This window comes from Manis javanica, chromosome 1 (assembly GCF_040802235.1).
Source record: "Manis javanica isolate MJ-LG chromosome 1, MJ_LKY, whole genome shotgun sequence".
Lineage (NCBI taxonomy): Eukaryota > Metazoa > Chordata > Mammalia > Pholidota > Manidae > Manis > Manis javanica.
Window position 1 is genome coordinate 125,601,128 of NC_133156.1, and position 14,526 is coordinate 125,615,653.

The 14,526-nt window shown below is 41.9% G+C and overlaps 1 protein-coding gene across 2 annotated transcripts in view; it reads left to right on the forward strand.

Annotated features, from left to right (window-relative positions):
• Positions 1-14,526, forward strand: part of MTMR12 (myotubularin related protein 12) — a 61,418-nt gene that overhangs the window by 19,134 nt on the left and 27,758 nt on the right. Inside the window, exons 2-7 of one of the 2 annotated variants that reach the window (XM_017675136.3) lie at positions 1,439-1,499; positions 3,943-4,085; positions 5,423-5,495; positions 6,817-6,947; positions 8,226-8,319; positions 11,490-11,619. In XM_017675136.3, coding sequence (XP_017530625.2) covers positions 1,439-1,499; positions 3,943-4,085; positions 5,423-5,495; positions 6,817-6,947; positions 8,226-8,319; positions 11,490-11,619 — 632 coding nt within the window. The remainder of the gene's footprint in view (positions 1-1,438; positions 1,500-3,942; positions 4,086-5,422; positions 5,496-6,816; positions 6,948-8,225; positions 8,320-11,489; positions 11,620-14,526) is intronic. The other variant, XM_037001781.2, reaches the window with a different exon arrangement.

Sequence of the window (14,526 nt, forward strand, 5' to 3'; positions counted from 1 at the left end):
TCTGCAGAGGTGATGATTTGACACTCCCCAAGTCTGAGAAGCACTGTCTCAGAGGGATTTGATTTACTGGCATTTCCTAAAGTGGAAATTGTAGGCATCTCTAAAATAGACCATGCTCAGAATGGGTTATCTCAAACAGCCATGACTTTCTTCTTCAGCCTTAAGATAAGCTCTCTAGCCTCTTCCTGCCCCAGCTGTACCCAGGTTTTTTTTAATCCCATGTTTCAGGAAAAAACTCATTTCACCTAGAGCCTTCTGCCAAGAAAACAAAACAATCCCAATTTTATTTGTTGACAAGAGAAAAAATGTATAGAATTTTCTACACTCAGGATTTGACTGGTTGCATCCCTGTGGTGTCATTTAACATTTGTTTTTTTAGATGGGGAGTGCCCATCCCTGCCTCTCCACTTGGGACAACTATAGCTATCAGTCCTAAATAATTAATACATTGAACTAATTTGTTGGAATTTTCTCTCCTCCTAAAATGCTTTCAAGAAAAGTAACTAGCTTGTCAAAAACAAAACTCCTGAGAGAATTCAGTGTTTTAGTCTGTATTCTGAAAGCATGATTTTATGTTTCTCTGTCCCAGTGTTTCTCATAAATTGGTAGACTGACATAGAAGCTCAAGCAGATTGAGGTTAAATATTTTGGCAAGAATACTTCATAGATGACGTGCAAGTTTGCATTAGGCCTACCATGCCTCTCAGATCTATCCATAGCCATTTATGACTGTTGCTTTGGTCCATTAATTAATTAAGGATTGCTGATTATGTTTGAATATCCAGTAAACACCAAACCTGACAAGGAGGCATTTGAAAGTATTTTCATTGAGAAACAGTGACATGGAATCTGTCCTTGATTTCTTATCAGAAGTAATTATATTGGTATCTTTGTCTTGTGGTTTTAGCTAACTTAGAATGGGCAAAGAACGTTCTCATTTTGAGTTCCCTTTACGGAGTCCTGGTATGCTACTGATTAGATGGATCAGCACTGATGTAATACATTCATATTTTCCTGTCCTTTATATATGTCCATTTTCTATAAGAATACACAATCTTCTTTTGCTTTTAATCCTTGATGCTCACTGAAGGTAAAAGGGGTCATTCTATGGAATGTCTTCCCTTATCTCTTTGACTCAGTGCGTTTGAGCTGCTTACTCTGTAGTGTGACATTTGTTTTTTTAGATGGGGAGTGCCCATCCCTGCCTCTCCACTTGGGACAACTATAGCTATCAGTCCTAAATAATTAATACATTGAACTAATTTGTTGGAATTTTCTCTCCTCCTAAAATGCTTTCAAGAAAAGTAACTAGCTTGTCAAAAACAAAACTCCTGAGAGAATTCAGTGTTTTAGTCTGTATTCTGAAAGCATGATTTTATGTTTCTCATTTTGAGCCCTTAAACAAAGAACAGAATTACCCTTTGCTCTTCTCTCTTAGGAAATTCATACAAATGAAAAGGAAGTAACAGAGAAGGAAGCAACTCTTCACTTGTTGCCAGGTAACAGTCATGGGAGTCTCATACCTCATGTGCAATTCAAAGCCAGTGATTAATGATGTCATCTCTAGTATCACTATATATAAACTCCTTTGTTTTCATCCAGACAGTAACAAGTTGGACAAAAACATCAAGGTCTTTAGTTCCACACACCTGGGTTGGAGTATTACAACATCTGCAAAGAATTTTTCTTGCCCCTCACAAGCTGGTGAAAATAAACCTGGGAAATTCTCACCTCTTTCAGAAACAAATGAGGTCTTTTTCAGGTTGCTTTACTTGTCCCTATCCAGTGTTCTGATCCTGAGTCAGGAAAGTCCAGGTTTTGGTACCCTGCAGAGCCCTACGCCCCCCGGCCCCCCCAACTCTTTCTGCTGCTTCGGTAGCTGCCCTCGACTCACACAGCTGCCCGGCTTTGCTGGGCAGGCCATGGTGGCAGCCTCACCTGTATTCATCACTGCTTGCCTGTCTGAACGTGAGTGCCAACCACACTGGGGTTCACTGACCCTGGGGCTGCCACCAGAGAGCCTGGATTGGTTGGACATTTTTAAGATGGAGGAGAGTGACCCTAGAGCTGAAGGCAAGCTGCTATGTCTGAACTCAGATAGAGGTAGCCTATCCTGTCCGCTGTGTGGAGCTCTCCTGGAGCTGGGCATTCAATTCTTCCACTTTGTTTTTTCCAACCCCAAACAGCTTTTTTTCGTAAATTTTTTTTTTTAAGTACATTTTCCCTAAACAATAGCAGCCTTGTTCTGGTACTTTTTATTTTATTCCAGTTTATTGGGAGGATATAAATATGCACACATTTCTGACTGACCCTCCCTTATTTGGTAAATATATTGGAATCCCATAACTTCTTAAAAATGTTTTTAAGTCTCAAAGCCTTTTTCCTATAATAATGGCCTAAACCTCAATCCATATAGTCTATTGCTTTTCCTGGGTTATAGATCTTGAAGTTAACTTCCATTTTTAGTTTACTCTAAGATCTGTTCTCCCCTTGGCTCCCTTCCCCACAATTCGAGACTGCCTGCACACACGAGGTGGTAACTGGCGTGGTATGCCATGCTCCAGAGCCTCCCCTGGATGTTGTGTTAGCCAGCGGGTAGCAGTTTCTAGGCTCCAGGGCGTGATCACGTCTGGTACTGCTCCCTCGGTCTTCAGGAGACACTCACTCTTAAATGCTGTTTCGCACTAGGAGTTGCAAGCACAGGGAGCTTTGCTCACATGCCTTTCACCTCGGACTTAGCTAAGGCACTTTTTCTGGGGCTGTTTTAAGCCCTAATGAGACCCTGACTTCATTGTTTTCTTCACGCTCTGTGGTCTCTCTAGAGGCTAACCTAGTGACTGAGCCATCTTCCAGTATTTCCTTAGTAATTAACCCCTTAGAAGATGAAAAAAATACCATAATATGTGTCCCTTGATAGTCTTAGTGTCTGAAACCTTTCTTTGTCTTCATATTGAAAGTTAGACTAAATGAATTTTGAGCCATAAAGTAAAGACATTGAAGGAAATATCCAGAAGAAGATTCTGAAAGGAAGATTGGAAGAGAAGCAAATTCCTTTTCTTTTTTTGTTGCCAAGTATTTCTACCTAGTTTTTCATTTTCCCCATATCCTCTTTTTGCTGCCCTTACCCGGATATCTAGCCCTCGTGAGCTTCCCTATTTCCAGGGAGCAGAGAATGCTTACCTGTCCCTAAATCCGAATCTTCTGAATTATAAAGAGAAGTACTGTCTCCAGGAAATAGTTTCTTTTGTGGGCTGGATGCCTGCAGATAGAGCAGGAAAGGTGTCACACTGAGAGGAAATACCCTCAGCTAAGAAAGAGAGGAAACAGGTTTTTTCCCCCACAAACCCCTGACCTCCCTTTTCCTCCCATCCTTGTCTGGAGAGCCAGAGTGAGTGTGGTCCTGCTGGAAAGGGGGAATGCTGCCGCCCCTGTCTGAGGGAGCTGCCCGAGACCCAGGGAGACACCCTGCTTCCTTCAGCAATCCCAGAGGGAGGGTGGCCTGCTCTCTCCAGAAAGCAGGCTTAAGGGCTCCTGCTGTAGAGCATGCTGGTGAGCCTTTCTGGCTTCACTCCTATAGGTATCACTTCTGTGGAGTATGTGCTTGAGTGCAGGTAATAAAAACACTAAGACCCATGCTTGCAAGTGTAGCTGAGATCATTTCCACTTATTTGAAAACTTCCATTATTCACAGTGAGAAGATAGAGAAATGCCCAGAGTTAAGGTGTGTCTGAGCCATTTTAATTTTGCTTGTCATGGTCCCCACTGCTGATCTTTTCGCCTCAGTTTTGGAGCTCCAGCTGTGCTGGAACTGTGCAGAGCTCTGAAGTGCTACTTTGTTTTGTATGTTTGCCTTTACACAAGGAGAGCCTGGGGAGCTTTTACTATTTGCACACTGTATGTTCCCTGAGAACTCTAAGGAGGACTTGTTTTGATTTCAATCAGGTGAACAGCTGCTCTGTGAAGCCAGCACAGTCCTCAAGTATGTCCAGGAAGATTCCTGTCAGCGCGGCATCTATGGGAAGCTTGTCTGCACAGACTTCAAGATTGCCTTCTTGAGTGATGACGAATCTGTGTTTGATCATGACGTATGTACGAGTTGCACTTGGCTGAGTTTCAGGGGAGCAGTGCAGTTTGGGCCCCACTGCCTTTTTTTCCCAGCTTCTCAATTACTCTACCCCAACACACGTTAAAGACAAAGGACAGAAGCCCATCTCACCACTAGTCTGCTCTCTGTTCTTCAGGATCTCCTTTCAGTGATGGGACCATGCTACAATTTCCCACCAGTGCCTCATGTCATGCTGGCTTGTGTTTGGCTTTACAGGCTGATACTTTTTAGGCTGTCGACTTTTTGTCTCCTGTATATCAGTACAGCGTGTCTAGCACTCACTGGAATCACATCTACCCAGATACACTAGTTCCCCAGGTTTTCCCCTGTACTAAACTCCTCTTCAAATTCAGGGACTGCCTTCAGTTAGGAAACAGATGCTGAATGCAGCACTTGCTTTTGGGTTTACTTTATGTGTCCTCTGCACACAAGTCTTGTAAGACTTGTCCCTGCTTATGAACAATGAGCAGCAGAGTGTGGAGTAACACAACTGGCCACCCTGGCTTCTTAGCACCATTGCTGTCCCAGCGGGTAGTCTGCTGTGCTGTCGTCGGCTACGGAAGCTTGGTTCCCTGTCCTGTACCAAGACAGCATTCACAGAAACATGAATCTCTAAGTATTTTCTTCCCAAAGCTGGCTTCATGGAGCTCTGTCACTCACCTATTTACATTTGGAGCAATCCTAACCTGCACACCACTCTCCAGCACCCCCCAGAGAGATCATGGATGGCATGGCGGCTATGCCTGGGAGCAGCCCAGGAACAGCAGGTTCTGCCTGGGTTTGAAAAGCAAATGCTCACCAGCTTCTCTTGCATGTTCCGTCACTTCATGGTCCTTTTCCTAGATTGTGGCTGCATTTCCCTGTTTGCTTATTTTTTTAGGGTATACACTCTTCTATTTATTTTTTGCCCAGTTTTATTGAGATATAACTAACATACAACATTATAATAGTTTAAGGTGTAGAACATAAGGATTTGATATATGCATATATTGCATAATGATTACCACAGTAAGTTAACATCCATCACCTCACATAGTTACAAATTTTTTTTCCTGTGATGAGAACTTTTAAGATCTACTTTTAGCAATTTTCAAATGTACAATACAGTATCATTATAGTCACCATGCTGTATGTTACACCCTCCTGACTGAATTATATTGTAACCAGAAGTTGTATCTTTTGACCACCTTTACCCATTTGCCCCACCCTCTCCCTGTTTTTCTTAACGTGCAAGTGGAGAATGGTGATTTGTTCTGCCTATAAATGTCTGACAGTGCATAGAAAGGAATCACAATTGTTCCCTTTTGAATTTTTTAGGAAACCCAATTTAAGAATAAGGTTATAGGAGAAAATGACATTACACTCCACTGTGTTGATCAGATTTACGGAGGTGAGTATCTGTTTTCCCCTGGGGTATTGCCAGCTTTTGAAAATATAACTGATACCAGGATATTGGCACTGATAAAATCCACTGATCCACTCAGATTGCCAGAGTTTGACTTGTACCTGTATGTGTGAGTGTGTTTTTTGGTCTGTAGTTTTGTCTGTGTTCACATGTCCACCACAGTGAAGACACAGAACAGTTCGGTGACTTGGGTTGCCATCTCATAACCATGCTCATCTCCATCCTTTCTCACCCCTGTCCCTAACCTCTGGCAACCATTAATGTGTTCTCCATTTCTAAAACTTTTTTATCTCAAAAAATGTTACATAAATGGAATCATATAGTGTGTAACCTTTTGAGGTTGGTTTTTTTCACTCAGCATAATTCCTTGGAGAGTCAGCCAAGTTGTTGTGTGATTCAACAACTTGTTAATTTTTATTACTAACTACTATTCCATGATTTATATGTATCATAGCTCTTTAACCACTTACTTGATGAAGGACATTTGAGCTGATCTAGATTTTGGCTATTATGAATAAAGCTGCTGTGAATATTCATTTACAAAAAATAAAGTATAGCTGATAATGATATTTTTGTGGTCCTTGACAGTTCAGTAAAATTCCTTCACATTTTTATCTTGTTTAAATCAGTTTTATGGGTGATAAAATTGAGATGTGAAGTGGCTTGTTGGGGGTCACTTAATTGGTGGAGGAGCTTAAACTTTGAACCTGTCTTTCTGATACTCGGCAATATCATCATATGTGGGCTGTTGATCCTGTTTTGGCCATCAGTGTCAGCTGGGTAGGTTTTACTTTAAAGGTTAATCTGAAGGTCTGTTCCACGGCACTTAGGTGTCTTCTGCTGACAAAGGGTCCAGCGTCTTTCTGCTCCATTTCTCTTTTTGTCACCAGGGCTTTTCCAGAAGTCATTCAATTAGCCATGTTTGATGATCCAAACACCTGTAGGTGCTACATGGCCCAAACTCTGGAACAGAGAGAGAGGTGTCAGGAGGGGCCCCTAGCCAAAACCCTGGAGTTGACTGCCCTGAAAGCATGTCACTAGTGATCTCCCTTCCGTCTTTTGTAATCTCAACTTTGCCAGCAACAGCCAGTCCATTTTGGTCTTGTGCTTACTCCAGAGAAATGAAGAACCCTAACTCAGAGTCAGGACCCTGCAGGGTGGGCCTGGGCCCCTGCTGACATTTACTTAGAAGGTAGCACCGTTTCTCTCACTTTTGAGAGGTATTAATAGTCTACTTTGTTTCTTTAGCATTAACTTGTTGCCTTATACCCTGATGTTCCTTCCTGATTTCATTGTTGACATGTAGTGTTTGATGAGAAAAAAAAACCTCTTTTTGGACAACTGAAGAAATACCCTGAGAAACTCATCATCCACTGCAAAGACCTCCGAGTATTCCACTTCTGTCTGAGGTACACAAAAGAAGAGGAAGTCAAAAGGGTAACTAGTTGCATGTGTTTTTAGGTTTTATTTCCCATCAGGTTTTCCCCCACTATTTTTTACTTGTATTGCGCAAAGGTTGAGGGGAGCCTTTCATTCTGTGAAATTGAAAGTGGTTTTAATTCCATATGCTTTGATTTGAATTGAGAAATAATTTGGTAAAAGTGTGCCTGTATATTATCATGGCACATGCTACCTTTAGGCCTTCAAATCATAATGTGTTTATTCCTGGAGCCTCTGAAGGGTGGGAGGTGTGAATTCAGCGTCAGGAGGCAGTTGGGGAAAGGGAAGGATGAAGCAGGCCAAAAGTCCTCCTCCTGCCTCTGATGGCTTCCAGAAGGTAGCAGCAGTTGCCCCAATGCCTGGAATGAGTGAGCTTATATCTGGGAAGTAGTGGAAGTGTGTGGAAAGAGAGAGGAGTTAATAGGTCAAATGGGCAAATCCGAGTTACCAATGAGGCCTGGATTTTGGGAGACTAAGGCAACAGTCTTGTTGGCACAGAAGTTGAGATGTGTAATGGGGTGAACTGGTTGCAGTGGTCACTGTGACGTCCAAGAGTTTTCTTATTGAGATATTGAAGGTCTCAAACTTGCCACTGTCATGTAAATACATCAGGGAAAACCTAGAGAGAAGCCAGGTCATCTCTTGTCTCTGGCTGCAGTGAGTTATGCACACTTAAATAGAACTCCTTAATTTTCTTTCAGGGAGTGTGGTAGCTCAGTTAGGATAATAAACATGAATCCAGTATCTATTCTGAGGAGGAAGAATGGTGTAGATATGGAAAATTTCCTGGGAAGCCAGAAACTTCATTTTGAATGACGATTGTAGTCATCTGACCCAAAATACTTTTGTTTGGAACTTGAAACAGAAAGCACAGTGGGTTGATTGCTTTTTCTGATCTTCTAGAAGGTTCTAAAGGCCACAAGTGGCTCAGAATACCTAAGCATTTTGCTAATTATCTGATATCAGCTGAATGTCTTGAGATGTCAGATTTTTAGAGTATCTGAATATGGCACTTACATTTTTTTTTGGATTTTATTTCTGAGAAATTAGACTGTGTTTTAAAAATTTCCCTAGAAATACAAAGCTCTTAGAAAACGTGCCAATATGGTTAGCATTCTGTTTATTTGGCATTATTCCAAGAGATAAGGTCATAGATACAGACATAAATGAGTTAGCATGCTGACCACAGAAGCCTGTTAGCCTAAATGAAAACCTAGACAACTCGGTGTTTATCTCCAAAAGTGTGACTGTATCCACTGCTTGGTTCTTCCCTAGATCGTCAGTGGCATAATTCATCATACCCAGGCTCCGAAACTGCTTAAACGGTTGTTTCTATTTTCCTATGCAACTTCTGTGCAAAACAGTACAGGTAAGCGTCTTCTGGATTTTCATTTATGGCCAGGCAGGCCCTTTCAAATCCTACCTGGAACAAATGGGAGAAAACCCATCCATGGGTTTTTTTCCCCTCTTTTCTAGCAATTGGTTACCTCTTGCTTGGGTGATTTTCCAATCTCTTAAAGAATAAGTTTTTTTTCACCCCTGTGATACTTGTTGCTTTAACTTATAGGTTTGTTTGCTTTTTGTGAGGGATTATCAGTTTGATTTTTTTATTAGGAAAGATAAAATCAGTGAGACTCCATAGAAACAAAATTGAGGCAAGTGTAAATATAACCCTGTTTGTCCCTGGGTTCTTTTTCCACGTTAATATACTTGATTTCATTTTACGAGACTCTAGAGAATGTCTTTCATCCTAGAAAGGTTTTGAACAAACAGAACATGCTTTATATCCCATATTTGGGGAAAATGGAATGGTTGTACATAAGAGAGCACATCAGAAAACTAGTTTGGTTAGAAAACTTAAGATACCAAACGTTTTTTATTTAGTTAGCAAGGGCAATTTTTTAACTAAGAAACTTTGGTCATCTGAATTACTAGTAATAATGCCTGGCATTGTACAGTGTTCCCACAGATGGCTGTCTTCCTTCTCTAGCTTTCTCCCCTTGGCTGTTCAGTTGCTCTGCCCATTAAGTACTTAGCATGATGTTGTTTTGTGATCCTGTGTCCTGTGTGCTTTTCATCAGGGAAGTGGCATGTTGGTTTAATGGCATGTATGAGGCTTTCTGAAATGCAGAGTCACTTTATCACTAACTGCTCATTTGGTAAACATTTACTGGACACTTGGTGTGGATCAGGCACTGTGGGGATAGAAGTGAACAGGAGTAAATGTCTGTCCTTTAAGAGCATCAGGTCAAACAGAGGCGACTGAATGATGTGTCGTGTGGTGGAAGGGGCTGTGGGGGCAGGAGGGAGGAAGTGCCTGAGCACATAGAGGGAGGACTGTCAGAGGGCAAACGCTGTACCAGAGCTGATAGCAGAGGATGTGGGAGGGTCTGGGAGGCACAGAGGAGTATTCTGGGTGGAGAGATGGCCCATGCAGAGATGTAGACACCTGAGAGAGCAGGATTCCTTTTGGGAAGTATGGTGATTTAATGGAAAGGGTATGAATTTCAGGGTCTGTCCTATCTGAGTTCAAATCCTTACCCAGCGGCTTAGTAGCTGTGGGATCCTGGGGCTGACAATTAACTCTGGGGACCTCTGTTTCCTTACTTTGAAAACAGTGGTGTTAATGCCTCCCTTGAAGTGTTGTGAAGATTATAAATTGTTAAATGCACAGCATGTAGGCTGCAGGCATTAAATGAGAGTTAGTAGAGAATGTAACTGCATGTTATTTGGGACAGGTTATGTTCCGAGAGTTACACTGACAAAATATACTGAGCACCACTGTTAGGCTGAACATAAAATTTGTTCCTTAATTCAGTAAATTCATCTGTGTGAAGGACCTTGTCACTGTAGCTGTATGTGTAAGTGCTGATTAACTGGCTTACAGCAGCTTGTGCAGTAGGAGATATACAAAATATGACTTCCTTGTTGATTACCATATCTTATATGAGCATTATTGGGTTAACATTTAAAAAATCATACTCTTCCTTTAGGAATCCTGCCTCTTCCTTATAGCCTGATTCTTCATCTGGATTCAGTGTAGAGTCCTTGGCTTGCCCAGCATCACTTGATCTCTGTGCCAAAATCCTTACCAGTTCTGGCAGCTTCCAGGCACCTCATGGTGGCTTTTGTGCCAGAAGGCCCAGGATATGTAGCATCTTTTATTCTATTTTAATTCCATCTTTCTCTTTTCCTCTTTCCAACCCCCATTATTTTGAGAAGTAAGGTTATAACTGACAGGTGCTGACTGACCACCTAGCTTTTTCGATGAGTAGGGGTTGGTAGAGGTGGGTGCTTTGCAATCTAAGCATCTTTAATTATTCCCTGGCTTAAGTATCCACAAATGTGCTTTGGCTAAAAGGTTCTGAATGCTTATGAGATGGCATTTTAGGGGAGGACCTAGCTATTGCTAAGGAAATAATCTGCTTTGTTTGAATTGGAGTCCATGGAGTCTATATTTATGTCCATGGAGAAATTTTTTTTGCATTTATCACTATGAAAATTTCTTTCACAGCTGCCTAGGTTTGAATTCTGGTTCTGCCATTGCTTGACTGTAACCTTGGGCAAGATTCTTGATCTTTCTGTGCCACAGCTATAAAATGGAGGATATAATATCACCTTTGCTATAGAGGTGGAAGGATTGAGTTAATAAAATGTAATATGTTCGACCAGTGCCTGGAACATATTAAGTGCTATATAAGCTTAACTACTGTTTTTATCATTATTCTTACTTTTATCTTTTGTACTCTGGTCTGCTTTTATTAAAAGGCACTTATCAAATACTGTTTTTCCCCAGAGGATTGTTTTTTCTTGTTTTGTCTATGCAAAGGCTTGAACTGCTTTGTATAAATACCTGAGACTGTTCTGGTGCATGTCACTTTCAGCAAGCAGTGCCAGCTTGGGAGAGGACCACGGGCACATGTGCTGAGCTAAGAGGTAGTGCCCCTGGGCATTTCCTCCTCGCAGAGAGTAGCAGGGCAGGGTAGGAGCAAAAGTCACTGTCACCATAGTGCAGGCCTTGCCCCTTGCTGTGGCTATCTGATTTGTTTATGGCTGTCAGTAACCAGGTGTCACACTGGAAAATCATTTTGTTGGCAATGTGTCTTCAAATTGAAGAATTTACATTCAGGAATCTGACATGCTATTCAAATGAGTTTGCATTCTTTTGCATTGGTAGCGCTAAAAATATTTTATTTTTTTAGTGTTTGTGCCAGGCCTGTCTTTTAGTGCTCACAGGATCTTTTTATGCTATATAAATTATCTCATGGTCAGATGACTGAAAAAGGAGCTAAAAATTACTTTTGCAAGGAATGGAACAAGAACAACTCCTTCCCTCCAGTATAAAAAGACAGATCCTCTGTCATAATTTGAATTAATGACAAAAAAGGGAACAGGATTGGGATTAAGAGTGAATTCCTTCTGCCTGGATAAAAATGGGCGTGAGTGGAGGAAATTGGGGCCTAAGGATCTACATTCGCATCATTAAAATAGCAGTGTTCCATAACGAGATTTTATTTTCTTTTAAATTTGTTTTGTTAGCCACTGATTCCAAAAACCACACCGTCATGTTTGACACACTTAAGGACTGGTGCTGGGAACTGGAGCGGACCAAAGGCAGCATGAAGTACAAAGCAGTGAGTGTCAATGAAGGCTATAAAGTCTGTGAAAGGTGAGCTGCTGTCAGTGCTGTGCTTTTTTTTAACAGCTTTACTGAGGTTTAATTTACATGCCATACACTTCACCCATTCGAAGTAAATGGTGTTTTTAAAAATATTCATGGGGTTGGACAACCATCATCACTGTCATTGCACTAGAAAGAAACTGCAGACCTCTTGAGTCACTGCCCATGCACCCCCAACCTCTAGCCCTAGGCAGTGTCTAATCTACTTTCCGTCTCTCTAGATTTGCCTATTCTGGGCATTTCATGTAAATGGAATCATGTAATATGTAGTCTGTATGCCTGCCTTCTTTCACTGAGCATAATGTTTTCAAGGTTCATCCACATTGTGGCATGTATCAGCATTTCATTCTTTTTTTATTGCTGAATAATATTCCATGGTATGGAGATACACACACACACACACACACACAATTTTATTTATGCATTTATTAGTTGATGGACATTTAGTATGTTTTCACCTTTTGGCTGTTATGAACATTTGTGTAAAAGGTTTTGTGTGGGCATATTTTTCTAGTTCTCTTGGGTATATACCTAGGAGTGATACTGCTGGGTCATATAATAATTCTGCATTTAGTTTTTGAGGAACTGCCAGATTGTTTTCCACAGAGACTGCACCATTTTACATTCCCAGTGTATGGATTCTAGTTTCTCCACATCGATACTATGCTTTTTAAAGAAAGCCTTAGTGTCCCTTAAAACATTCAGAAGTGAATTTGTCTTTTTTTCCCATTATTGTATCTGTAATCTCAGTGTAAAACTGAATTTCTGAGGCATTTCTGAATTTGTGTTGTGTATTTGCTTTCCTTTTATCAAGCACTTCATTTATTCATTTAGCAAAAAAATTTTTAAGTGGTTACTATATGCCAGGCAATGTCTTGGCTACTGGGAATACAGCAGTAAACAGTCTAAAAGCCCCTTCCCTCCTGGAACTTTCATTCCAGTGAGTGGGAAATGATGATAAGACAAATGAATGATTATAGTGTGTTAAAAGGGAATGAAAATGTTGGAGAAAAATATATCAGGCAAGGGGTTAGCGAGTGCTGGAGGTGTGGGAAGGGTTGGTAGGTGGAGGGGACAGCGAGGGCAAACACCCATAGGTGGGATTTTACCTGCTTGTGTGAGGAGCAGCAAGGAGCCTAGGTGGAGAGGAGCTAACAAGGGCCTAGTTGGGTGAGGGGAGGTCCAGGTGAAGCAGTGGTAGCACAGTGCTGGGCCAGGAAGCTCTCAAAACAATTTATAGGTTTGCGAGGACTTTGAGCAGAGGCGTGATGTGATGTGATCTGACCTCCATTTTTAAAGGATGACTCTGCATAATCCTCATTTAGAAACTCAAATCCTATGATTTTGGAGCATACTCCCCAACACCCTTCTGGTAGTTTCATAAATTTGTATTTTTGTAGCGCATTTGGTATTCATGGTTCTTGTGGGCCTCTTCATCTGATTTGTTTTGATTTTGATCTCAGACATTTATAAGGTTAGCGCTCCTGTCACAGCATGAACTGTGGTGACAGTGGGGAGGGGCCTGCAAAGCAAGAGTCATGTCACCCTCCCCATTCTCACCCAGTCACAGAGCTTGGAGAGGAAAAGCTAAGCTAGTTCTTGCTCAGAGAGGTTGGAAACCCCTTCCCCTAGGAGGTGATAATTGTCATGTGATGTTGATGCTGATAGATGACATCCCTGTTCCCAGAATTGTTTTTAAAGAAATTATGCCACATATGGTTACATTCATAGGTATTTACACAGGTCTTAGCACATCAAAAATACACCTGGTAGAGAAGGTGGGGAAGCTTTTCATTCATAATCAGTGGGGAGAGTGGAGCTTTAGCAAGATTTTGGTGCTCAGAGCACTCAGTGCAAACACACAGCCCTTGAACTCCTCTGCCCTTTGCTGGGGACAATGCAGGGAAAGCTGGGGTCAGTTCTCACATGGAGTACTTTGGTAGCCACCACATGGTCTCCTCAGCATCCCTTCCCTATGCAGCAGGCTGAGTTCATGTCTCCAGGAAGTTTCTGATCGTCTGCCCGCTGCTTTAGTGACTCCCTGCTCTTCTTGATATATAGAGTAAAGCTTACTGAGCTCTGACTCCAACATTGTGTACACCCCCCAGCCATGCTGACCCCCACCAGAGGCCTTGCCTGTATGCTGTCCTGTCTCTCTGAGCCCTGTCTCTCCAACACTGTGTTCACCCATCCCAGCCATGCTGACCCCCACCAGAAGCCTTGCCTGTGTGGTGTTCCTTTTGTTTCTAGCTGCACAAGTGTAGTTGCCTCTGTGTCATTGCTCAGATCTCCACTCAGGTGTCACTTTCTTGGGGAGCCTTCCCAAGACTAGGTCAGGTCTCCTCGAGAAAACTTTCATTGCACTGGGCGCCTCTTCAGAGTACTTCCTGACTTTATTTTTATCCTGAGATGTAGGTGTCACCATTTGATTCATGTTTGTTTCTTCAGCCTGGGGAATCAAGGACACTATTTTGCTCATCATTACAGCCTCAGTACCAAGTACAGTGCCTGGTTTTAAGAGGTACTCAGTAAATAGGAGACAGAATGAATAAATTAATGAAAGTCCTATCATTAAGGGGACTTCAATTAATTTGGGTGAGACTAGCAAACTGAGTGTCTACTTCATCTTCCCCTGAGGTCAGAGCTGGCTCTTCCAGTACCACAGTCTATTCCTTCTGAAAAGCCTTTCACTCCTCTCACTTCCCTGTGAAGGTATCAAGAGGCCCATAACCCTGTAGGGTTGTGCGTAACAGTGGAGTGTGTGAATTGACTCTCCACACGAAGACATTGCTGCTGTGGTGATGTCACTCAGGTACCAGGACTGAGGCTGTGCCTGGGTAGACCATACAACTTCCCAATTACCAGATCATCCTGTAATTGGAGAGGCTGTTTACT